Here is a 26,480-nt window from a genome sequence, read left to right as displayed (position 1 = left end):
CTTACAAAGTTGGGTTTTTTGTTGCTGTTGTTTCCCCTTCATTCACCTTCTATTACCAACTGGTACACTCTACTCTTGGAAGAGATTGAGGAATCAAATACTAAAACAATTCAAAGTCAACAGACTTTCATTTGAAGTATAGTCCTATAGGGCTATGTTCTACTAACAGTTCACTGAATTACTTTTTTGTATATTTACAAATTACATAAGAATTCAAATGGTTTAAAAAGTAACATTTGATGGTCCCCTGAAAGTAAAGCTTGCTCTGTAGATTCAAACTAATACTAAGTGACTTGTTAGAAGATATTTTAAATAGGTTCTGGCAGAAATAACAGGTGTTATCAGAAACAGAAGACGTTATCTCCCCACAACACTTAAAAGATCAAGCAACGCTGGACTCAAATCTATTTCATCAAAATATGATGTAATATAATGTTATCCTGAAAAACTTGAGTTTTAGGAAACCTCTGACCTGTACATAAACGGTTAAAGCAAATTAAAACACTGTCATGCTATATGACTTCTAGTAATACATGAAAAACCCCTATATGTCCCAAATCACAGGGGTTGTAGAGAACCTTGTCTGCAATCAGAGATAAGCAAGTCTTCAATAAATCAGTCACAAACAAGACGATATTTTAAATATACAGTAGGAACATTTATTTTAACACTTCTAAAAGATATTTCTCCATGCCTGATGATTTGATATAAAAATCAAACCCATCATACTTTCCCCCTCAGTCTCTCTACATCAAGGATAATCAGAAATTTGTACAACATGAATATTTGTTTCTTAAACAAAAATTACAAATTAAGTGATAACAAAAATACACAAATCAACTGTACCCTAAACAAATTTCTAATGAATATTTTTCCCTTTTCTGCCTCCATCACCTAGAGCTTCTTTCTTCAGCCTCATTCTGCTCCTTTTCCTTTCTTTGCTTGGCCATGAATTTCTGTTAAAAGCAATTTACAATATAAAATACTTATTAGATGTTTTGCTGTGTGTGCAAACCTATCTTATGTACTTCCATATATTTACCATTTAAAGGGTAATCCCACAAAATAAAAATTAGAAACATAGTATATTAAGTAATTGCTTCCTTTAATTCATCAATCATCTAATATTTATGATATACCAAGCATTACACCTGGTCCTTGAGGATGTAGCTGGTCAGCAAGATAAGGTAAGGCCCTTTATACCATGGAGCTTATATTCTATTTGGGAAGGAAAAACAAACAAGATAATTCTGGGTGGTAGTAAGCACTCTAAAATTATAAGGTAATTGATCAAGCATGGGGTAGGAGAAGGTGTTCCACTCTAGCTATGTCTTTTGAGCATAGGCTTTCTGAGGAGCTGATATTTGCGTTGAAATCAAAGAGAAGAATTGGCCATGCAAGTGGGACTGGGAGAGGGCAAAGGAACAGCAATATAAAGTTAGCAAGAGGCTGTTCACGTATGAAAAAATGAACAAAGAGAACCTAAAAAGCTAGAATGTAGTGAGAAACAAAAAACTGAGTTCAGAGAAGTAGGAAAATAATCAATTAGATCATGCAGAGATTTACAGATCCAAAATGAAAAGACTGGTTATTAGCCTAAGTGCAGTATGAAGGTGCTGGAAGATTTTAAATGGAAAAATGATAAGATATATTAAATATATATATATATATATATATATATATATATATATGAAAGAGTACAGATAGCATAGCAAAGTGTGTGATGGTTTGAGCCTAGAATAAAACAGACTTGGGTTCAAACACCAGGTCTAACGCTAACTAGCAATGTGACCTTGTGTTTAGATAGTCGATCACCTTAAGTCTGTTCCTTCATCTTTAATCAGATGACAGCATCTACCTCCTAAAGTTGATGAGGACATTAAGTAAGCTTCCAGCAAACAACAGCTCAGTAACTGTTATATGACTGGCTAAGGATGAGCCTCCAGAGTAGCACTTTCTATCTAAAGACATGTACAGGAATTTTTGGTGGTTTGGGAAAGTGGGCTAAATATAAACAACCATAAAACTAGACAATTTCCAAACTTTACTATGGTAAGATGTACACGACTTCATAAGAGGGCATCTGAATACAGTTTCTCACACTTTAACAGAGTGGCATTTGAGATTACCAATCTGCTGAATCCACTCTGGCAAATGTTATCCAAGGAAAAGGAACAAGGACTAAAAATTACTGGCAAGGTACAGTGAAGGAAAAAAATAGGATTTTGGACTTAAGAGGAAAAACTGGCATAAATATTCAAAAATTCTCCCAATGGGTAAAAAGGTATCTTTTGTGTAGATACTTAAACAGTTAAATTACAAGACAACAGAACCTGAAAATTTTATATATTAAGAATAAAAAAAAATTACCTCTGTATTTTGCTTATGACGTGTACTCTTGCAGTGATTTGTCATTGCTTTTTCACCTGAGTAGAAAAGAGAACAAATTGGACAGAAGAATCCAGCCTTCGGTACAAGAAAGTCTAAATCTAGAAGACAGAAATTGAGATGAAAGAAAAAGGAGAAAAAATTGTTAACTGTTGTTAATCAATTTGTCCAAACATGACAAACCTGCTAACTATAGTGTATGCTTACATACAAGCATAATATAACTGCTATGCATTTAGAGATCAAAAGCAGTATCACAAAACATAGGTCATTATATTTTAACAAACTCTACAATGGTCCAGAACCTCCAGGGAATTTCAGAATGCCAGTACAATGACATATTGCAAGTTAAATAGATTAGATAACACAGAACTCCTCAGTTATGCTTCAGAACAATTCACTGGATAAGAATGTGGCAGTCTGAAATAAACCTCTTGGGAACCCCAGCTGAAATAAAACAGGGAGAAGCAGCGTTATGATGGGCAGCTGTCTACTTGAGGAGTATGCAAGTAAACAAATAAGGTCCTGGGCCAGTGCCGTGGCTCACTTGGTTAATCCTCTGCCTGCGGCGCCAGCATCCCATATGGGCACCGGGTTCTAGTCCCGGTTGCTCCTCTTTCAGTCTAGCTCTCTGCTGTGGCCTGGGAGGACAGTGGAGGATGGCCCAAGTGCTTGAGCCCCTGCACCCGCATGGGAGACCAGGAAGAAGCATCTGGCTCCTGGCTTCGGATCAGCGCAGCGCTGGCCATAGGGGCCATTTGGGGAGTGAACCGACGGAAGGAAAACCTTTCTCTCTGTCTCTCTCTGTGTCTGCAATACAAATACCCTTGACCGAAAGATCAATCTAATAAGATGTCCTCATAACCATCAATGTGTAAAACTTGCTAGTTTCCACTTTAGAGCAGCACTTTAAGTGTCAATTATTTAATCAACAAAAACATTAACTATGATCTGGAATTTTTATTTCATAGGAGTAAGGAAAAAAAATGTCATTTTACTTTACCTTCAGGAATATCAGGTGCCCTCAATTTGCCTAAAGAAGAGTCTTCAGTTTTCTTGCGTTTTCGCTCTGGTTCTGAATCCTTTAATCCAGGATCTTCATCAACTAAAGCCATTGCATTTTTTAAGGGGGGGAAAAAAAAGCTATTATAGATTTTGTGAAGTTAACATTGGGTAATCCCTACTTTCAAAGACTAACTTAAAATTCAAAGGAAACATTTTCCTTGGTTAATCCCACCTGACCACTCTTCATACAATATTCTCTAAGATTCTCTGATGTAAGAAATAAATGAGTAAATAATTCAGAATTATTAAATGGATCTGGGGGTGTAGGATGAAGGCTAACAAATTTTTATTTATATATTGTTCCAGAAATAATTTAGAGGGATAAGGGAAAAAGTCCAATTTCTATAGTTACTGGCAAGAGTTAACTTATGTATGGAAGATGCTGAGTTGAGAAGAGAGTGAAGATTAGGAGAAAAGGATACCAGCAGAGATAATTCTGATGCCTTGTATTGTGGTGCTTCAAACCTAAACAACTTAACCTAAACTGACAGCTTAAGATCCTTGTTAATAAGCAGGATCACCAGTGAAATGACATACATTCAAGCCCACTCAGTGCTAGCAGATCCCGCATTAACATGGTCTTGGGGCAGACATAAAAATGGAAACTGGTTTCAAGTTATTCTAGTTACCTTCAGTAACTGAAACACCCTACTGTTTACCACAGTAGTAAACAAACTCCTTTTACATTATTCATTTAGCTTTTATCCCACATGAGATAAGACTAATTATTAAATATTTCTTCATAGATGGAGAAAACAAGATTAAGAGAAGTAATAATCTATTATGATTCCAGTGCATAGCCAGCAGGTGACAGAGGCTAAACCAAGACTTGTGACTTTAAGTTCAGTGCTCCTCCCTCCACACATTTGGGCTACTCTTTACCAAATCGGAGGGTAGAGCTACAAATTTTGAAATCATTACTCCTTCTTCTCTTACTTTTCATATTTTACTGGTTAGGAAGTCCTAGTCTATTTAAAAGTAGGGGGGAAAAAAAGCTATCTTCTTTGCTTGACTTGATGGTTAAACAGCTTAATCTCCCTGCCTCTAACCTCTTCCTAAAACACTTTAATTCCTTACCCAGCTAATGAACTTTCTCAAAACACATCTGGCTTGTGCCACTCTGAAGGCACCTTTATATTAATAATATATCACAGTTCATTTACGTTTAAAAATGTTTGGGGAAATGTCTTTCTAAAGCTAGGTCCTTTTGTCAAACATACTGCCCATTAACTGAAATACACTATTACGTAAGTAGTAAATAAGATCATTCTTTCTATATTATTCAAGAAATCCTAAAGAGGAAAACTATTAATCAGATTATTAAGTTACTACCTAAAGCTTGACATCATGGATTGTTTATGGAAGAGACCAGACAAGGAAGGAGGAATACCTACTGAGCATGAGAAAGATCTTCAAAAAAGAGGTAGCGATCAATAGCAACAATGATGGAGAAAACTAAAATGAGACTAAATTAAGAGGTAACACAATTAAAAAATCATGTTTGACAACCCAATGGGGTTTATCAACATCAGTTTCTAGAAGGTGGTAGAGAATGAAGCCAAAGAAAAAGTAAAAATGGGTGATTCTGGGGTCAGTGTTGTGGCCCAGCAGGTAAAGCCAGTACATACAATGCTGGCATTCCATATGGTTTGGATTCCGACTGCTCTGTTTCCAATCCAGCTCTCTGCTATTGGCTTAGGAAAAGGAGAAGACGGCCTAAGTCATTGGCCCCTGTCACCCACTTGGGTGACCTGAATGAAGCTCCTGGCTCAGCCCTGGATGTTGCAGCCACTTGGGGAGTGAACCAGTGGATGGAAGTGCTCTCTGTCTCTAACTCTTAGCTTTCAAATAAACAAGGAAATCTTTTTTTTTAAAAAAAAAAAAGGGTGATTGCTTCTAGGTGCTTTGTTCTGAAAGGAAGAAGAAAGGATAGGAGCCACAGGGATCCCAAACTTAAGAGAGTTTTTAAAAAATGATTTGAAATATATAGTGAGTGTTTGCGTTGGGGGCAAGGGGGAACAGAGACAGCACACACGCACACACTTCCATCCACTGAGTCACTCCCCAAATTGCCACAATAGCCTAAAGCTGGGGTAGGCAGAAGCCAGGAACCAACAACTTCATCTGGGTCTCCCATCTGGGTGGCAGGGACTCATGCACTTGGGCCATCTTCTACTGCCTTCCCGAGTGCATTAGAAAGCTGGATGGGAAGTGGAACAGTTGGGAACTGAACCAGTGCTCCAATATGGGACGCTGGCACTGAAAATGGTATTCTAACCTCCAGTACCACAATGCTAGCCCTAGGGGAAAAAAAATTTGGTAGGACTTGGTCATATAAAGCAGCCAACATAAGTAAAATTCAATTTGACAGACAAAGAGATTCCACATTTGCTCTGGCAGGTCATCCAGTAAGGAATGGGCTAAATGACACAAATGGGGTAAAAAGCTATTTATACTGATCAGGAAACGGGAAAGGCAGGAGATATCTGATAGACTGTGGAGCAGCACTGAGGGTCCAGCTGAGATTTCCAGTCCCAGCTGCTCCACTTCTGATCCAGCTCCCTGCTATGGCCTGGGAAAGCAGTGGAAGATGGCCTGAGTCCTGGGCTCATGCATCCGCGTGGGAGACCCAAAATAGCTCATGGTTCCTGGCTTCAGATTGGCCCAGTTATGGCAGTTTCAGCCATTTGGAGCGTGGACCAATGGATGGAAGAACTAACTCTCTGCCTCTGACTCGCTGTAACCCTGCCTTTCAGATAAATAAATCAATCTCTAAAAAAAACAAAAAAACAAAACAACAACAACAAAAAAAAACGACAACAGAAGGGGTTGGTTGGCCGGCGCCGCGGCTCACTAGGCTAATCCTCCGCCTTGCGGTGCCGGCACACTGGGTTCTAGTCCCGGTCGGGGCACCGATCCTGTCCCGGTTGCCCCTCTTCCAGGCCAGCTCTCTGCTGTGGCCAGGGAGTGCAGTGGAGGATGGCCCAAGTCCTTGGGCCCTGCACCCCATGGGAGACCAGGAGAAGCCCCTAGCTCCTGCCACCGGATCAGCGCGGTGCGCCGGCCGCAGCGCACTACCGCGGCGGCCATTGGAGGGTGAACCAACGGCAAAAGGAAGACCTTTCTCTCTCTCTCTCACTGTCCACTCTGCCTGTCAAAAATAAATAAATAAATAAATAAATAAATAAAGAAGGGGTTGGTGTACATCACAGGAGATGAAGCTGCCACCTGCAATGCCAGCCAAAATATGGGTACCAGTTCATATCCCAGCTGCTCCACTTCTGATTCAGCTCCCTGCTAATGGCTTGGGAAAAGCAGCAGAGTAAGAGCCAGATACTGGGGCCCCTGCCATCCACATGGGAGACCGTAATGAAGCTCCTGGCTTTGGCTTGGCCCAGCCCTGGCCATGGTGACCATCTGAGGAGTAAACTAGCAGATGGAAAACCTCTCTGTCTCTCCTCTCTCTGTAATTCTGACTTTCAAATGGGTAAAGCTTAAAAAAAAAATGACAGGAAAGGTGCTTCAAAGAGAATGGTAAGAGGGATACTCTTCGAGTGTTTTGAGGCACACTAATGGTTAATTTTTGCTTTACCTTTTTGAAACAAACTCTGTGGGATACCAAACTGTTTTTCTTTTTTGTACCTTTTTCAGCATTTTGCTATGTCCAATGTCCATTGTCTAATATAATGGGTAAACATTTCTTGAGTATCTTTTTGTTTTTTTAATTTTTGACAGGCAGAGTTAGACAGTGAGAGAGAGACAGAGACAGAGAGAAAGGTCTTCCTTCCGTTGGTCACTTCCCTAATGGCTGCCACAGCTGGTGTTGCGCCAATCCGAAGCCAGGAGCCAGGTGCTTCCTCCTGGTCTCCCATGTGGGTGCAGGGACCCAAGCACTCGAGCCATCCTCCACTGCCCTCTTGGGCCACGTCAGAGAGCTGGACTGGAAGAGGAGCAACCAGGACTAGTACCCGGCGTCCCAACTGGGACTAGAACCCAGGGTGCCGGCACCGCAGGTGGAGGATTAGCCAAGTGAGCCACGGCGCCGGCCTTCTTGAGTATCTTAAGTATTCTCCCTCACTAGACTCTATTTCTTATTTGTTTCAACTTAAATTTTATTAATATTATTAAGATATCTTGTTTAATTCACTGATTAGTTGCTTGGAAGCATCCACAAAACAAGGGATCTAGTCAATAAGGAAAAGGAAATAAATGGTTTTTACTTAATGCTGCAATGTGATCAGAACCACGTTTCATGGGCCAGTGCTGTGGCATAATGGGCTAAGCCTCTGCCTGTGGTGCTGGCATCCTATACAGGTGCTGGTTCTAATCCCAGCTGTTCCTCTTCCAATCCAGCTCTCTTTTATGGCCTGGGAAATCAGCAAAGACGGCCCAAGTGCTTGGGCTCCTGCACCCGTGTGGGAGACCTGGAAAAAGTGCCTGGCTTTGGACTGGCTCAGCTCTGGCCATTGTGGCCATTTGGGGAGTGAACCAGTGGATGGAAGACCTTTCTCTTTTTCTCACCCTGTCTGTAACACCCTCAAATAAAAAAATTAAAAAATATATATATATATTTTTGACAGGCAGAGTGGACAGTGAGAGAGAGAGAGAGAGAGACAGAAAGAAAGGTCTTCCTTTTCCGTTGGTTCACCCCCCAACGGCCGCTGCGGCCGGCGCACCACGCTGATCCAAAGCCAGGAGCCAGGTGCTTCTCCTGGTCTCCCATGTGGGTGCAGGGCCCAAGCACTTGGGCCATCCTCCACTGCATTCCCGGGCCATAGCAGAGAGCTGGACAGGAAGAGGAGAGACCGGGATAGAATCCAGCACCCCGACCAGGACTAGAACCCGGGGTGCCGGTGCCGCAGGCGGAGGATTAGCCTATTGAGCTTCGGCGCCGGCCAAAACTAAAATATTAAAAAATAAAAACCTTTCATACATCATGTCCACAAATGTGTCACATTCCAAATACTAATGCTTCATTATCTAAATACAGTTTTATTCAGGTGAGACATTTGGAGAGAAAGACAGAAGATCTCTTTCAAATAAAACTAAAAATAATAATAATAATAATTATTGCCTTTTTGCATCCCTGCTCTATTTCACCATTCTTCTATTTTTCTTCTCAGATGGCAGATCTTTGAAATGTTTCCCCCAACACTCCCACAGTCTTGGTTTACCTTCCTCAATGTGGAAGGCCTCTTCACCTCTGCCTACTTCTGTTCCAGCAGCTTTGTCTGATGGTGGTACTTTCCCAATTCTAGTTCTTTTGGTTGGTGTCTTAGCTTTAAAAACAAAGTCTCCTTTAGTGCTACAGTAGCTATATTTAAACTGCTTTAAACACATTAAATTATCTGAATATTAACACCTTACATTTTTGCAAATACTACCCAAGAGGCAGGTGTCTGGCACAGTGGTTAAGCTTGAGATGCTGACATCCCAAATCAGACTGCTGGGCTTGAGTCCCAGCTCTGCTTCAGATCCAGCTTCCAGATAATGCACAACCTCGGAAGCAGGTGATGGCTGAAGTTCTTGGGTCCCTGCCAAGAACATGGGCGACCCAGATGGGAGTTCCAGGTTCCTGGCTTCGGTCTGGCCCAGCCCTAGCTGTTGGGGGCATTTGGGGAGTGAATCAACAGATGGAAGATCTGTCTCTCTTTCAAATAAATTAAATAAAAAAATTTAAAAATATTACTTTAGGGTAGCATTTGGCCTACTGTTTTAAGATGCCCACATCCCACATCAGAGTACTTGGGTGGTTACTTAGCCCAGTGTCAGTTGTTGTGGACATTTGGGGGTATGAACCAGAAGATGGGCGCTCTCTCCATCTGTCACTGTCTCTCAAGTAAAATAAATGAAGGAAAAAATATTTTTATGAATTACGCTAAATCTTAAATATACAACAAAAACTGGAAGACAATCTGGTGTGAACATCCTTTTGCTTATTTAAAAAAAAAAAACGTTTGAAATCCATACAGTTTTCTCTAATACATATTTTCTATGATTTTTTTGAAAATTCCCTATATGTATGGATTTTAAAAATCTTCTGCAATAAAATCAACTTACCTTATAATTCAATTTTTCATGAACTTCCTAAAGTTCTCTCTTTTTTAAAGATTTATTTATTTGAAAGTCAGAGTTACACAGAGGAGAGGCAGAGAGAGAGAGAGAAGAGGCAGAGAGAGAGAGAGAGTCTTCTATCCAATGGTTCACTCCCCAGATGACTGCAATGGCCAGAGCTGCGCCAATCTGAAGCCAGGAGCCCGGAGCTTCTTCCAGGTCTCCCAAGCAGTGCAGGGGCCCAAGGACTCAGGCCATCTCTATTGCTTTCCCAGGCCATAGCAGAGAGCTGGATCAGAAGTAGAGCAGCTGAGTCTCGAACCGGCTCCCATATGGGATCCCAGCACTTCAGGCCAGGGCGTTAACCTGCTGCACCACAATGCCGGCCCCTCTCTCTTTTTTTTTTTTAAAGTTCTCTTTTATTAATGGTTAGCATAATCTTTTGGCTTGGAATATTAATAAAGGGCGAATTAATGGTAACGCCACAATATAAATTTATTTTTAAAACACTCATTTGTTTTCATCTACTTAAAATGCAGAATGACAGAGTGACAGGGAAGGAGAAAGAGACACACAGAGAGAAACAGATCAATCTTTCATCCACTGATTCACCACCCTAAATGCCTGTAAATAGCCAAGGCTGGGCCAGGTTAAAGCCAAGAACCAAGAGCATCATCTGGGTCTCCCACATGCGTGTCAGGGATGCAGGCACTTGAGTCATTATCTGCTGCCTCCCAGACACATTATCAGGAAGCTGTATATGAGGTGGAGGAGCTGGGACTTGAACTGACACTCCAATACAGGATGTGGGGATCCTAACCAGTGGCTTAATGTGCTGTGCCAAACACCTACCTCTACAACATATATTTTTAAATTAATTTTAAATGTAATCCTCTCATAAAATAGAAAAGCTACCACCTCCAAGTATCTACCTGCTAAGTGTCTTTCAATCATCATTTTCAGATCTTCTCCCATAATATTCTCATTTACTGGACCCACTTGAGACAAGGCTTCAAGTTTTGTCTTCTTTGTGTCCACAGCTCTTCTCTTCCTATCCCCCTTTTTATCTGTGGGACGGTCACTTTTGCTTTGTGCTAACTCTACTTTTAAATCACTATCTCCATCTTCTTCCTCTCCAACTTCGTCAACAGTAACAAAATTAAGCTCTTCTTTTAGGTTGTTAAAATCAGCCAGAGAGTCTTCATCCTCTTCAGTTACTTCATCCAAAGTCACTAAATGCAAATCACTACTATCGTCCTGTATTTCATCAACAGTGACCAAAGCAGAAGGGTCTTCAGGCATCTGAGAAGAAATGAACCCCATGGATTCCCTTACATTATTTCCTTCATCTCCTTTAGTATTTAAAGTAGCAAAAGTTATATCTGCTGATTCATTTAAAGGTAGTTCTTCTACTTCTCCAATTTCATCCACAGTTACCAAGCGTTCCTGTTTGAGCAGATCTTGTTCTTCAGCCACTGACAGAACAGTAACATCTTTAGGTTCACTATGGGAAATGCAGTCATCTTGGTCAATTAATTCATCTAATGTAAGAAGTGAATTTGAATTTTTTACCATTTCTTCCATATTTAGTTCTTCTTCATCAATTACTTCATCTACAGTAACTAGAGTTTGTGCTAGGTGTGCAGCTGCATCTTCCTCTTCCCCAATCTCATCCAATGTTACAAAAGATAATTCTCCCTCAACACCACGAGGGGCAGAAGTCTTTCCCTTCTTCTTCTTTAAGTTAAGTTCAGAAGGAGTATTTTTGAGAGCTTCTTTCCTTTTTCCCTTTAATGGATTCTGCTTGGCTTGAGAAGGATTCACTTCTTCTATAACCTCATCCACAGTAACAAATTCATCCAAATTAAATGGAAATAATGGTTCCTGTTGGAGAGTTAAGAATCAGTGTTGTGAACAACTATTAACCAACTGGCTGAGTTCCCGTAAGTCACAATAAATGTGGTGTATGTCTTTCAAGGGAATTTTAGTACAAAGAAGTTTCCTAAAGGTCAAAATTCGTTTTTTTTTTTTTTAAAAGCACCACAAATGAATCAACTACTAAAAGTAATGCCAAAAGTAAAATCCTAACAATATCAATCTTCTATTTTTACCTAATTTCAATTAAGATTAAAATTACTTCCTAAATGATATTTTGAATATAAATGCAAAAAATGCTTCATTTAAAGCATCTGTCAAACAATATAACAAATAATTTACTGTTCTGTACATATCTACCAAGTGTTTTTGGAGACTTACTGGACTTTTAACAGCACTCCAAAAAAGGCAACAAAGTAAGTAGCCAGCAAGACTGTTCCAGTGATCTATACATCTATAATATATATTTTAAGATACACAGTACTAAGCTAGAAAGTTTATATATTGAGAAAGTTATATGAAAAAATTATTATGACAATATGTAATATAACTGTAAATGAAAAAAATCTGTAATTTGAAATATTGTGCCTAAAGAAAATAAATTTCCAGTGGGATTTCTATACATTTAGTTTGCTATCAGTGATAAACTATTTAGCCTAGTTCAAGGTAAAAGAGTGAAGAATTCATGGTAGAATTAATGGTACAGTTTAAAAAAAAAAAAAAGGACATTTCATTCTTGTACCTTTTTGAACAGCTCTCACTCATTACACATCAGTAAGCAGGTATGAGTTATAAGATAGACAAACTCTACCATGGAAAGGTGAAATGAAAGGTTAATGTTACTGGATTTTTTTTACCTCCTTAGATTTGGAATTTCTACCAGTGGTGCTTTTAGAACTCTTAGTGTTTTGCCCAGCCAAAGTCTGAAATATTAAATAATACAAAAACCAGAATTTACACAGGTTATTAATATTCAAAAAAGAATTTAAACATAAAACATTATTAAACTATAATCAATTATGCAAGTATATATATCTAACAAGTACACAAAACTAAGTCAACAGTCACTGAATGGTATAAGCAACTCTCAAAGTTGGAATTAAATTCAGTCTTTCTGATCATTTCTTCCTTAGATCCACAATGTCTAATTTGGGCAATTAGAAACCTGACAAAGCATCATTTTAAGAGAGGAAATCACTTCCCATTCAGAAGCAAAGTGCTGAATCAGCTAAGGAGATCCACTGCAGACTTTTTCTTTAAACCACATAGGTATATTTCTGATCAACTTCTATACACACAATGCTTTTCAAACCTGTTAATAAATTATGAACTCGAGTTTCATACTCTAAAATGCTATTGGCTTCAATCAATGAAACTGTTTAAGGAAGGATCATGGGAGCTTAGGGTGAGCTGAAAGTAAGCAGATGCAAACATGAAACAAGATTACATCTTCTACTCCATAGCTATAGCAACAGAGCTAAACACTTCAAAGACACAGTGAGCCATTTTTTCTACTCTCCTCACCTTATTGTTGCTGTCATCCCGCTTCATGATGGAAGATCTAGCCTCTGTTTCCTGAGACTGTTTTGTTATGTCCTTGTGATCCAGTTTAGAATCTTTGCCTTGCAAAGCTGAGATCTTTCCACTGCCTCCTTTGGTAACACCACTCTGAGTGGGTTTGAATTTACTGCTGTTTTCTGCCAAGCCTAACTTGGCACTTGCAGGTTTAAGTAGACCAAATTCCTTGGTTGAAAGTTTCTTTTCTGCATTTATTTGATCTCTGAGCACAGATTTCAGAAAACTTTTCTGATTTTCAGTTTTTGAAGCAGTAGCTTTTGCCTTAGGAGTAGAGATCATTGTAGTCTTGATGCTTGATTTACTGTTAGATACATGCGATACAGCCAACACACTGGTTTTACTAGTTTCATCAGGCTTAATAGTCTGCCCCACTCCTTTATTTGGGTATACCTTACTTACAGCATTTTCTGCAGGTTTCTCTTTCACTGCTGCCATAATCTTTTCCAATTTTTCTGCAACCATCCTAGCTTCATTCTTTTCAGCCTCCTCTGCTCCTATATGTGTATCTACTCTGGTTTCCTTAGCAGCAAATTCATTCTCCTCATGTTCATCAATGTTACTTTGTTCAGAAACATCTTTTTTGCTCAATGCCTTCTCATCGCTAGAGGAAACTCCTGGTACTAAAGTCACAACACAAGCAGCTGGCATTATTTCTGAAACAGCTTTATGTTTGTCCACTTCAGCTACAGCTTCTACCACAGACTGTGTAATTCCAGAAAGGAAATCTGCTTCAGATGGAGATTCTTCTAGAATTTCTTTGATGTTCCTTTCTTTTATAAATGCACTGTCAGATGTCGACAATTCTGTTTCAGCGTTAATTTCTGCCTCTTCCTTCTCAAAGTCATTAGAAAATACTTGTTGATTTAAAGCAGACTCCTCTATATTTTCAGTGAATAGCTCAATACTGGTGGGAGTGGGTGCTAAAAGAGGAATTTCTACTTTGACCACCTCTTCTTGATTTTCAACTTGCAATGTTTCAATAGTAAAACCAGAGTCACGTTGTCCTTTTTCAGGTTCTTCCTCACAAGGCTCTTCTTGCTGTACCAAAGTTTCTGTTTGTAGGCTAGGAGTAATTTCTTCTTCAATCTCATTAGGTTGAACAGAGGGACTATCAGTTGCTGTCTGTACCTCACTTTCATCAACTGGATTGTTTTTCAAACCAGGGCTAAAAGTATTTTAAAACAAAAACAACAACAAAAAAAGAACACAAACCAAAATCAAACTATGATGAGGATTCAACCATTATAATTATTGATGCCACTTGCAAAGATTTCCTGATGTATCATAAATAAGCTTTGGAAAATCCAGCCAATTAACAGTAAAACTGTTAAAAAGTTTTTGGAAATATGTAAACAATACAAAAATTTAAAAGAGATACTCCATCTCAATGAAGCTTTCTCTTTAATTTGAAGGAAACAATGGCAAATCTACAAGCACTGATATGCTCCTTTTACTCATGGGAGTTACAACCAATTTTGCTTCTTACTATGTCAACTTGAGATACTCAAATTATATGATCCTAACCTCCCAACAGTTTTTAAAACAGTAAAATGTTGGTATTGTTCTATAATGAAATTGATGAGTGATGCACTGAAATTTAAAGTGAAATTTTTTAAAAACAAAAAAGGTAGTAGGAAAAGGCTATACTCCTAACCATACCATTTTTTAAAAAAGATGCGATAGCTTTTACATTTTCAAGAACTGCACTGATTAACTAATCTTACCTCATCTAGTCTTTCCAAATCAAAAGAAAATGAATGTGATTTTGTAATTTCATTACTTTCAAGGAAGCAAAGGCAAAATGAACTATCTTTATATTAATGTTCCATAGGTCAGAGATTATTCTGAATAAGGAAAATCTTAGCTTCTGAAGACAATGTCTAGCATTCTACCAACACAAATTAAAGTTAACAAACACATTCACAAAATTACATTAGAAGCAGGTTAGAGAAAGACATCAGAAAGTGATCAAACCATATCAATACCTCACAATAAAAAATAATACTTTTCTCCCTTTTTCAAAGAAGGAGGCATATAACCAATTCCCTTTAACAAGCTTCTTAAAGGGTGGCCAAACATCCTTTAGTTAACAATGCAACACAGGGTTTTGTGTCCTGAGATGATGTCAATCATATTTCAGAAGTTTAGAAAAAGTGCTATAACATCAGTATAGTCAATGAACTGAAAAATCCCTCACTTCCAACAAAGATATAAGTTTAAGGTTCCAAAGGAGAGAACTTTTCTATAAGATCAGAGAAATAACTCTTGATCAAAAGCTGCAAATGCGGGCCGGCGCTGTGGCACAGCAGGTAAAGCCACTGCCTGCAGTGCCGGCATCCCTTATGGGCACCTGTTCAAGTCCCAGCTGCTTCTCTTCTGATCCAGCTCTCTACTATGGCCTGAGAAATCAGCAGAGATGGCCCAAGTCCTTGAGCCCCTGCACCAATGTGGGAGACCTGGAAGAAGCTCCTGGCTCCTGGCTTCAGATTGGTGCAGCTCTGGCCGTTGTTGCCAATTGGATAGTGAATCAGCAGATGGAAGACCTCTCTCTCTCTGAATCTCCTCTTCTCTCTGTGTAACTCTGACTTAAAATAAATAAATCTTTTTTTTTTAAATGTTGCAAATGCCACAGCACTTGCATAATTTAAGTTGAAAAACCAATAATCATAGACCTTAGTCAACACAGATTCTATTAATCATAAGCTGAAAAGGTCATTTGAAACAATTCACATCTTTATTAGTCAACTATCAATGACTAACTTTAGTGTTCCAAATTCTTAGGACCACGTAAAATAAAAATTGTTGCTCAGCATAAACGACAAAGACACAGTTGTGACATTCACTGTTACAACAGTTGTGTAAAGATTATTTCTCAAAATATAAACTTTGGTTTTTTAATTACAAAATTCACTTCCCATAATGAAAATCACATTCATTACTGAGCTGAATATTAATCCTAAATTAGGGCCATAAAAATATTCAATGGTATAGAAAGATAATAGGGAAATTTTGGTTCCTAGCTCAAGCTCATAGAATTCTCCCTTACTACCAAAAAAAGTTACTATTTTTACACAAAATGAATCACTAAGTAGTGCCATCCTCACACAGAGAACAAAGACTACCTATGTGGAAAAATGGTTTAATTCCATAGATGTCCTGTGTGCTGGTCTTTAAAAAAAACAGTTTTCTTCATAGAAATCATTTACCACATATTAGTATCATTAGTATCTATTTGCTAAAATAAGCAAAGGCTTCAATAGTGAGAAAGGTAGCTTACAAAGCCAGTCTGAGATGTCAAATAAATGACATTGTTAATATCAGAGTTAAACAAGTCTTTTTAAAGATTAAAGCAAAACAAAATCATATTCTGGGAAAGGCACAGAAAAGGATCTCAGGAAGGCATCTGATTTCGCATTCTCCTTCTCATCTGCATTAACGCCCGAATCTTAAGACCTTCAGAAAATGCATACAATAAAAGCTGGGCATTTTGAACAAAGGTTAACACTGTAAGACACACATCCCAAGAAACTTTAGATTTGGACTTCACAATACTGGAGATCAGTGTTTATTTCAGAGCTCCAATATTAATGAATCATCTAGCATCCTTATTTGGAGCTTTAAATATATGAAATGAACCCTGTTTATACAGCACAGGGTGAGTACAGGCATCATGGATTACTATTAAATTATAAAAATATATCCATGTGAGATCTTCTCTAAATAGGAAATCTACTTAAAGTTTAATCATAAACAAAAAGATCACATTCATGATGAGCTGGCAACCATAAGTACTTTAAAAACTACCACTACAACTCTTCTCAGCAACAGTTTACTCCAAAAGAAATGTATAGTGTTCTGGTCATATCCCACATCTTTTTCTCTAATAAATATAAGAGGGAAAAAATTGATGGCAAAAGAAAATTTTAGGTGCAGGTGGTATTTGGTGCAGCAGTTAAGACACACTTTGAAACTCTACATCCCATTATCAGAGTGTCTGAGTTTGAGTCCTGCCTGCACTTCTAATTCTAGCTTCCTGCTAATGGGCATCCCAGGAGGCAGCAAGTGATGGCTGAAGTATTGGATTCCTGTTATCCATGTGGGAGACCCAGACTGCATTCCAGGCTTCTGGTTTTGGTCTGGCTCTGCCCTAGCTGTTGCAAACATTTCTGGAGTGAATTGTTAGATGGAAGATCTCTCTTTGTTTTTCAAATAAATGAAAATAAATAAGAATTTTTAAAAACCACAGTGGGTATTTAGCCTAGTGATTAAGTCACCTACATCTCATATCAAGTGCCTGAGTTGGATACCTGCCACTGGCTCCTGACTCAAAACAGGCTCTGGAAGCAGTGTTGATAGTTCAACTAATTGGGTTCCTGCTGCCCACACGGGGCATCTGGACTGTATCTCAGCTCCTGGCTTCAGTTGGGCCTTGGCTGTTGTTGGCATTTGGGGAGTGAACTGATCAGTGGGCTGGGATCTCTGTTTCTGTTTCTGTCTCTCTGCCTCTCAAACAGACAACAGTTCTTCTTGCAGACCTCAAATGAAATAGATAAAATGAATTTTGGGAAGAACATACTTACTTAGCAGCAACAGTTATTATAGCCAAATTGTAAGTCTATCTGTACTACTCCATGAAGTACTGTTATTTAGGAAGCCCTTTGTAAGCTGTTATAACAAACATAACAGGTGGTATTATGCTTTAGGGAAATGAATGTAATTGTTATGATGAAGTCAACAACTACAAAAAGTGTGTTGACCAACACACCAAGCCTGTTTTGCTTGAAGTTACCAATGTACTGACAATCACCTTTATCTAAACCATATGATTTTTTAAGAAATATTTACTAAGAAAAATCCAGTAAGACATTCTGTTTTGTAGGCATCTCAAAACAGTACATCAAATAACAAACACTACACTTTAAAACAGAATGAAAATGCTATTTCAAACTTACATGCTTATACAACATGGGCTAGCAAACACTAGTGATTCAGTTAGTATACAGGAAGGAAAATAAATATCCCAAATCAGTGATTTAAAATGTAAAACAGGGGCCAGCGCTGTGGCACAGCAGGTTAAAGCCCCAGCCTGCAGCGCCAGTATCCCAAAATGGGTACCGGTTCAAGTCCCGGCTGCTCCTCTTCTGATCCAATTCTCTGCTGTGGCCTGGGAAAGCAGCAGAGGATGACCCAAGTCCTTGGGCCCCTGCACTGGTGTAGCAGACCGGGAAGAAACTCCTGGCTCCTGGCTTCGGATCAGCTCAGCTCTGGCCTTTATGGTCATTTGGGAAGTGAACCAGCAGAATGGAAGACCTGTCTCTTTCTGGCTCTACCTCTCTCTGTAACTGTCTTTCAAATAAATAAAATAATTTTTTTAAAATAATGTAAAACAGTGAGAGGCACGTTAATAATTGGTGGGACAACGGTGGTGACAAGAAAGGTATCCATCAGAATAAAAAAGTGACTAAGGGGAAGGTGTCTTTTATGTAGCCCAAACCAGGTTATAAGTCTCTACTTCGTAGACTTTGAAAACCAAGCTTTCATCCTCTGAAAATAAAAAGCAGTGTATTTAACTTTGACAAAAATCCCTTCTTCAAACTACAGTTGCTTTTAAAAACTACCAAAACACACATGAAAGCTACCTTTTTGTTTTAAGTTAATGCAATTTAGATAGTTCAAACATTATTACTGTGTTTAATTATTCTGAGACAGAAAAAAGTAACAACAACAACATATAATATTGCTTAGAGTTTAGTTAACAGCCTTCTGAAAACATTTTATAAAGAAGTCATATTTGTACATTTAATTCAATCTATGTTTGTACACTCAACTTCTCTAAATAATCAAGAGATACCTTAATGAGACAGAGAAAGTAACAAACCCCTAGTTCAAACAACTATGAAAGAACCCACAACAAGCTCACATATGCATTAAAAAACCTTGTAAGACAGGAACTTTTTGCTATGAGTAATTACTTAAAATGCAGAAATGAAACTCAAAAAAAAAAAAAAAAAACTCTTCAAAATGTTAGCACACTTAAAAAGCAACATACCTTTCTTTTCCTAGTTCTGGGTCATTCTCAGTTTGTGCCTGTAATATAATTGACATTTTATTAGAGGCAATTCTACTGGACTTTAAGTATATTTAACCTATCAGTGAAACACATTCAGTGAAAATACAAAAAGCAATACTAGGGGCCACCACTGTGGCATATTGGGTTAAGCTGCCACCTGTGATGCCAGCATCCCATATGGGCACTGTTTTGAGACCCAACTGTTCTACTTCTACTCCAGCTCCCTGTCAATGCACTGGGGAAAGCAGCAGAGGATGGCCTAAGTGCTTGGGCCCCTGCACACATGTGGGAGGCCTGGAGGAAGCTCCTGGCTCCAGACTAGTCCAGCTCTGGTCAATGTGGTCTTTCAGGGAGTGAACCAGCGACAGAAGAGCTTTCTGTATCTCTCCCCTTCTCTCTGTAACTCTGCTTTTCAGATAAATAAATTTTCAAAACACAAACAAAAAGAAATAAGCTACAAACTAAGAGAAAATTTTGCTTACTGGACTATGCATACTGATCCTCCCTGGAAATTTATACATTAATAAGTATGTTCCTCAGGCCTTCGCCCTTATTTTTCTAAAAACTTCTCCTTGATATGTATTTGTAGAGCTTCTCTCTCTCTTCCTTCAGATCTCGCTAGTAGCTGTTCTGTAGGGGGCTAATACTGACCAGTCTAGGAAATACAACTTCTCACTGATCACTCTCTCTTTTTTTCCCCCCGATTGTTTCATTAACACTTTTAACTTGTTGACATTTATGCAGGCACACAGACACAAATTTGTGTATCTGTTTATCATCTATTTACTCCATTCAAATACAATTTTTGTAGGATTGGGACATGGAATAGTGACCCTGCTATTCACCAATGCATTTCAACATGTCTAAAAGTGATGGCACAGAAAAGAATTAAAGATTAGTTTAATGAATAAGCCCTAAACATTATCAAAGATACAGAATACCTACAGGTATGGTAAGAATTGGTCTTCCCAACAGTACTAGCTGCTGAAAATCAAAGGCAAAATAATGTGAGCACCAAATTCTCTACCTAGACCAACTACTGATAAAGTATATAGGAGGAAAGTAATAAAATAATTTTTTTCTTTTTTAACAGGCAGAGTGGACAATGAGAGAGAGACAGAGAGAAAGGTCTTCCTTTACCGTTGGTTCACCTTCCAATGGCTGCTGCGGCCAGCGCACCGCGCTGATCCAAAGCCAGGAGCCAGGTGCTTCTCCGGGTCTCCCACACGTGTGCAGGGCCCCAAGCACTTGGGCCATCCTCCACTGCACTCCTGGGCCACAGCAGAGAGCTGGACTGGAAGAGGGGCAACCGGGACAGAATCCGGCGCCCTGACCGGAACTAGAACCTGGTGTACTGGCGCCGCAGGCAGAGGATTAGCCTATTGAGCCACAGCGCCGGCTAAAATAATTTTTTTTCTTTTTTTTTTTTTTTTTTTTTTTGACAGGCAGAGTGGACAGTGAGAGAAAGAGACAGAGAGAAAGGTCTTCCTTTACCGTTGGTTCACCCTCCAATGGCCGCCGCGGCCGGCGCACTGCGGCCAGCGCATCGCGCTGATCTGGAGCCAGGAGCCAGGTGCTTCTCCTGGTCTCCCATGGGGTGCAGGGCCCAAGCACTTGGGCCATCCTCCACTGTACTCCCTGGCCACAGCAGAGAGCTGGCCTGGAAGAGGGGCAACCGGGACAGAATCCAGCACCCCAACTGGGACTAGAACCCGGTGTGCTGGAGCCGCAAGGCGGAGGATTAGCCTATTGAGCCGCGGCACCGGCCTGAAATAATTTTCAAATATGAAAGGACTCAGAAAATTTACCTCCTATATTTTCTGGGGTAAAATATTATTTGAAGACGTACTCTAGCAAACTTTATTTCTCACTTATGGATTGCTCTACAAAGTCTAAGAAGTAGCAGAAATAACTCAGAATAACAATGAAAAGAAAACAAAGGATTGGTTTACAAAGCACACAAATAGCCATCATTTAGAATAGGAAGCCAGAGAATAGCTCTAAGAGAATAGATTCTATTCAACAGAAGTATTAAACTACATAATCTGAGTTACATAATGAAGATATTTTCTTTCCCCTTTCAAAAACAAAATGCAAGAAATTCATCTCTGAGTGCACAAGTGTATATATATGTATATATATATTTCCTTTTTTAAAGAACCACTCTCATTATTACTTAATTTATAATCAAGATATTAAAAATGCTAACATTGCTTTTCAATACTTAGAATTGAGTACTATAGATTTTGTATGCATATTATCTATAATTAAAGAACTAAAGCGCTGTGGATTAAGCCACTGTCTGCAATGTCGACATCCCATATGGGTGCTGGTTTGAGACCTGGCTGTTTCACTTCCAATCTAGCTCTCGGCTGATGGCCCAGGAAAGCAGTGGAAGATGGCCCAAGTGCTTGGACCCCTGCACCTACACAGGAGACCCGCAGGAAGCTCCTGGCTCCTGACTTGGGCCCAGCTCCAGCCATTGCGGCCATTTGGGGAGTCAACTAAAGGCTGGAAGATCTGTCTCTTCCTCTCTCTCTATAATTCTTTCAAATAAAATAAATCTTAAAAAATAAAAAGAGAAAACATTAAAAAAAAATAACTAAAGGCTATAATGTTCTATACAATGAAGTAACCTTTACAACTAATGAAAGTGGGGAGGTATTGAGACAGCAATATAGACATAACTAACTTAAGTAATAGTAACTCATTTTAAGTAGTAAAAACTGTAGTGACAAAAATCTGAGGGTGAAACGAAGCATTCACATTAAGCCAAATGTACTTTCCAACTTAATAAAATAGAATGAACAAGGGTTTGGGAAGTAAAGTACCAATCAAGGTACAAATTTTATAAATTTTCACTGCTTTCATTAAAGAATTTGGGTACTATATAGCTGGAAGAATTCTTATATAGCCACTGTGTAATACGAACTTAATTGAAAAAAAAACTTGAAAATTATGAATGACATAAACTTAAAAAAAATGCAATGTTTTAATGGCTGGCACTATGGCGAAGCAGGCTAAACCACTGACTGTACTGTCAGCATCCCATAATGAAACTCCTTTTGAAGTCCTGAGTGCTCCATTTTGGATTTGCTAATCGGCCTGAGAAAGCAGTAGATTCATGGGCCCTTGCCACCCACATGAGCAAACTGGAGTTCCTGGGTACTGGCTTCAGCCTGGACCAGCCCCAGCAATTACAGTCATTTGGGGAATAAATCGGCAAATAAGAAAATTGGTTACTCTATCTTTCTTTCTCTCCCCTTACCGCTCCCCCTGTCTGTGTCTCCTTGAGACTCTGCCTTTCAAATAAATAATATGTAATCTAGGAGAGTTTCCAAGATGGCAGAATAGGGAGGGCGCTTACTGCTCTAATCTAAGGGGAAGATAGTTAAAAAATAAAAAAGTGGAGGGAAGCAGTCTCAGGGGAGAGTCAGAGAGGAAACTCCACACAAATTAGGACCCCAGCAGCCAAGAACTTCAGCACCAGCTTTGGAGAGTGAGGCGAGACCAGAATGCAGTAGCCCAAGCTATCAGTGATAAAGCAGTGTGAAGAGCCTGGCTCGAGTCTGGCTTGGAGCTCTGTGGAGGACAGTATTCCTGCCAACCTAGAGGGGAAAAAGGGGGGACACGCTTCTTTCTCCCCACCCACTTGGCAAGAGGGGGCAGGTGCCATTTTGGACATACGTAACAGCTGCACCAGCTCCTGTCCACAGGCCTGGCAGCCAGCTGAGAGGAGACACCTGAGTCTGGCTGGGTGCTCGTAACTGTGGGAGTCTTATGTGCTGGGACTGTGAAAAAACTGTGGCTGTGAGAGAGGGCACAGGGTGTGCCTGGGACTTTGGGCAGCCACTGTGGATGGATGCACATGCTTGGAGATCCCTGATTTCTGGGTGAGGGTCACTGCTGTGGGATCCATGCTCACATTGACGACTGAACAGATTTTTTCTGTGGTTCTTGTGGCAGTGCAGACAATATTATATTCACTAGGACAAGCACCAAGGCACTCACTGGTCTCCTTGGAGGAGAGAAGGTGAACAAGGAAACAAAAGGGAAGGGAAAGGAAAAGGCAAAGTAAAGAGATTTACCACTCCCAACTTGGGTGTCACCTTGGACACTCCTCTCACCCTGGAGCACTAACAAAGCTCACTGACCACACCCAGCACATGTCTCTGGGTGTTCACTGAAAGAGCAGACACTCCACTAAGCCACAAAGGCATAGTCCAAAGATAAAAAGCCATTACAGGGGAAAAAAAACAAACCAGCAAGTATCTCCAAAAATGCCTAATAATAAATGCAGCAATTCAAGAAACAAGAATAAGGTAGACAACATGATGCCCCCAAAAAAGCACAACACTTCAAGATTAGAATATGAGGATGAAGAGATTGAAGAAATACCAGAAACAGAATTCAAAAAATTGATCATAAGATTATTTAGAAATAATCAAAAGCAAATCCACAAACTAAAGAAATCCATACATTACCACATGAAAAATTTGCCCATGAAACTGAGATTTTAAAGAGAAATCAAAATAAGATACTGGAAATATAGAATTCAACAGAACAAATAAAAAATGTGGTGGAAACCCTAAACAACAGACTGGGTGAGGCAGAAGAAAGAATATGAGTTAGAAGACAAATCACTGGAAATTTTATAGTCAGACCAAAAAAAAAATCAGAAAACTAAAAAACAGTGCTGGAAATTTATGGGATACTATCAAACAACCCAATATATGGGTCTTAGGAGCTCCTGAAGGCATGGACAGAGAAAATGGATTAGAAGGCCTTTTTAAGGAAATAATTACAGAAAACTTTCCTAATATGGAGAAAGGAATATCTGAGTCTAGGAAGCACATAGAACTCTTTAAAAGACATGATCAGAAAAGGTCTTCACTACAACACATTGTAGTCAAACTCTCCACAGTAAAACATAAAAAAAAAAAAAGATTCTAAAATGTGTATGAGAACTTTCAGAACATCTCCAATTAGACTCAACAACTGACTTCTCATCAGAAACCCTACAGGCTAGGAGAAAATGATGAGATACATTCCAAGTCGTGAGAGAAAGAAACTGTCAACCCAGAATACTGTACCCTGCAAAGCTCTCATTCATGAATGAAGGTGAAACAAAGACCCTCCATTACATAAACTGAAAGAATTTGTCACCACTTGCCCAGCCTTACAAATGATGTTTAAGGATGTGCTTTACACAGAAACATGGTCGCCACTACGAAAAAAAGGTGGAGGCAGAAAATCTCCCAGTAAAACTACAAAAGAAATCTAAAGTAAACAATAGGAATATTTATGGATAAATGGCAGGCCGAGTCGTTACTTATCAATATCACCTTGAATGTAAATGGCCTCAACTCCAATTAAAAGATACAGATTGGCTAAATGGATTAAAAAAAAAGACTCTCTCTTTGCTGCCTACAAGAAACATATCTCACCAACAAAGATATATGCAGACTGAAAACAAAAGGACGGAAAAAGATACTCCATGCTAACAGCAACAAAAAAGAGCTGGTGTAGCCACCCTATTATCAGACAAAATAGACTTTAACACAAAAACTGTTAAAAGAGAGAAAAAAAGGCACTATGCAATGATTAAGGGATTAATTCAACAGAAAGATGTGACTATTATAAACGTATATGCTCCTAATTACAGGGCACCTTGTTATTTAAAAGAAATGTTAAAGGATCTAAAGGGAGACATAGACTTCAATACAATAGTAATGAGAGACTTCAACACCCCACTTTCAGCAATGGATAGATCAACCAGACAGAAAATCAGCAAGGAAACAACAGAGTTAATTGACACAAATGGACCTAACCGATATCTACAGAACCTTTCACCCAACAGTGGCAGAATACACATTCTTCTCATCAGTGCTAAGAATGTTCTCTAGGAAAAACCACATGCTAGGCCATAGAGCAAGTCTCAGCAAATTAAAAAATATATATATCAAGGGGCTGGCACTGTTGCATAGCCAGTAAAGCTGCTGCCTGCAGTGCTGGCATCCCATATGGGCGCCGGTTGCAGTCCTGGCTGCTCCCCATCCAATCCACATATCTGCTATGACCTGGGAAAGCATTGCCTTTCAAATAAATAAATAAGACTACAATGGAATGAAGCTGGAAATCAACAACTCAAGGATCTCTAGAACATATGCAAACACATGGAGATTGAAAAACATGCTCCTGAATGAAGAAATCATAGAAGAAATCAAAAGAGAAATAAAAAAATTTCTGAAAATGAATTAAAATGACAATACAACATATCAAAACTGATGGGATACAGCAAAAGCAGTGTTAAGAGGAAAGTTTATAGCAACTAGTGCCTATATCAAATAATTGGAAAGACACCAATAAATAAGTCAGCAATGAATCTGAAGGTCCAAGAGAAACAACTGCAAACCAAACTCAAAACTAGTAGGAGAAAAGAAATAATTTAAATTAGAGCCGTCAGGTCATATGTGGGGGTCTCAGTGTGCTGAGCCCTTGACCAGGGTTTTTCCAGGGGGCATGGTATGCCATGCCTTCTAACCTCCTTCATGGGCTAGGCAGGTAGTCTCCCAGTCAGGCACAGGATCACCCACATCTCCCCCGCCGTTTTAGGGTGGACTATACTATGGCCAAAATCTCAGCCAGCAGAGCAGCCTTTCGCTTGACAGATGTGACTCTGCTTAGTGCGGCATGAAAAAACCAGATCAATAAGCTACAACCCACAATAACCATGACTGCAATAATCAACGTATAGGGATGGAACCAAAATTTCAAGAGTCCCCACCAGTAATCAACCAGTCCCTGTGTAAAGGTGGTAACCACCAGGATAGAAATGTGGGTGGCATTAAGTTCTGGGTTAAATTGAAGAGCACCTGAGAAAACTCCTCATCCTAAGGGCCCCTGATATAGGCTGCCAAGTTACGATATCCAGTTTCCCAGTCTAAGACAGGCACATCGGTGACACAAACAGTTGTGAAGTGAACACACTGGGGGTGCGCACGGTTGGATGAGGGAAACTGTGGCAACAGCCACACCAGCTACCACAGTGACAATGGATATAACGGCAGAGATGATCCATCCAAGGGCCCTCTTAGTCTGTTCTACCACTTGCCTGGCCACATCCTTGAAGGACTGGTCCCAGGGTCTGGTCCAGTTACTGTGTATTTGGGTAGGAAGTCAAATTGCCAGGGCTATCCTGGGACCTAGCCTAGTAACAGGCAGCCTGAGAGTTTGACATCAGTGCTGCACAGATCAGCACCACCAGCACCAAGCCAGTTGGATTGGGAGTTGGGAGGGCACAGGCTTCCTCCTTTTCCAGGGTCTTTTCATCGGTGGCTCGTTTAGGGAAAGGTGCTGAAGTTGGCTTATTTTTGGAGATTGGGGTCCAGAGTTTGACATTTCGGGTGGGTATCCACACAGGCTGTGGAGCGATATCTGGAAAGACACA

General features: G+C 39.6%; 1 protein-coding gene across 3 annotated transcripts in view; it reads right to left on the bottom strand.

Moving 5' to 3' along the window:
* Nucleotides 1–634: 634 nt before the first annotated feature.
* ZNF638 (zinc finger protein 638) overlaps nucleotides 635–26,480 on the bottom strand; it is an 85,023-nt gene continuing 59,177 nt past the window's right edge. Inside the window, exons 20-27 of one of the 3 annotated variants that reach the window (XM_062209624.1) lie at nucleotides 19,010–19,047; nucleotides 12,907–14,125; nucleotides 12,240–12,305; nucleotides 10,440–11,391; nucleotides 8,628–8,732; nucleotides 3,392–3,493; nucleotides 2,371–2,489; nucleotides 635–956 (exon numbers count right to left, since the gene is read on the bottom strand). In XM_062209624.1, coding sequence (XP_062065608.1) covers nucleotides 891–956; nucleotides 2,371–2,489; nucleotides 3,392–3,493; nucleotides 8,628–8,732; nucleotides 10,440–11,391; nucleotides 12,240–12,305; nucleotides 12,907–14,125; nucleotides 19,010–19,047 — 2,667 coding nt within the window. In that variant the 3' untranslated portion in view covers nucleotides 635–890. The remainder of the gene's footprint in view (nucleotides 957–2,370; nucleotides 2,490–3,391; nucleotides 3,494–8,627; nucleotides 8,733–10,439; nucleotides 11,392–12,239; nucleotides 12,306–12,906; nucleotides 14,126–19,009; nucleotides 19,048–26,480) is intronic. The other 2 variants (XM_062209625.1, XM_062209623.1) reach the window with 2 other exon arrangements.

This window comes from Lepus europaeus, chromosome 13 (genome assembly GCF_033115175.1).
Source record: "Lepus europaeus isolate LE1 chromosome 13, mLepTim1.pri, whole genome shotgun sequence".
In the NCBI taxonomy this organism is placed as follows: Eukaryota; Metazoa; Chordata; class Mammalia; order Lagomorpha; family Leporidae; genus Lepus; species Lepus europaeus.
The sequence above is the reverse complement of the archived record's forward strand: the minus strand, read 5'-3'. Positions and strand labels throughout refer to the sequence as shown.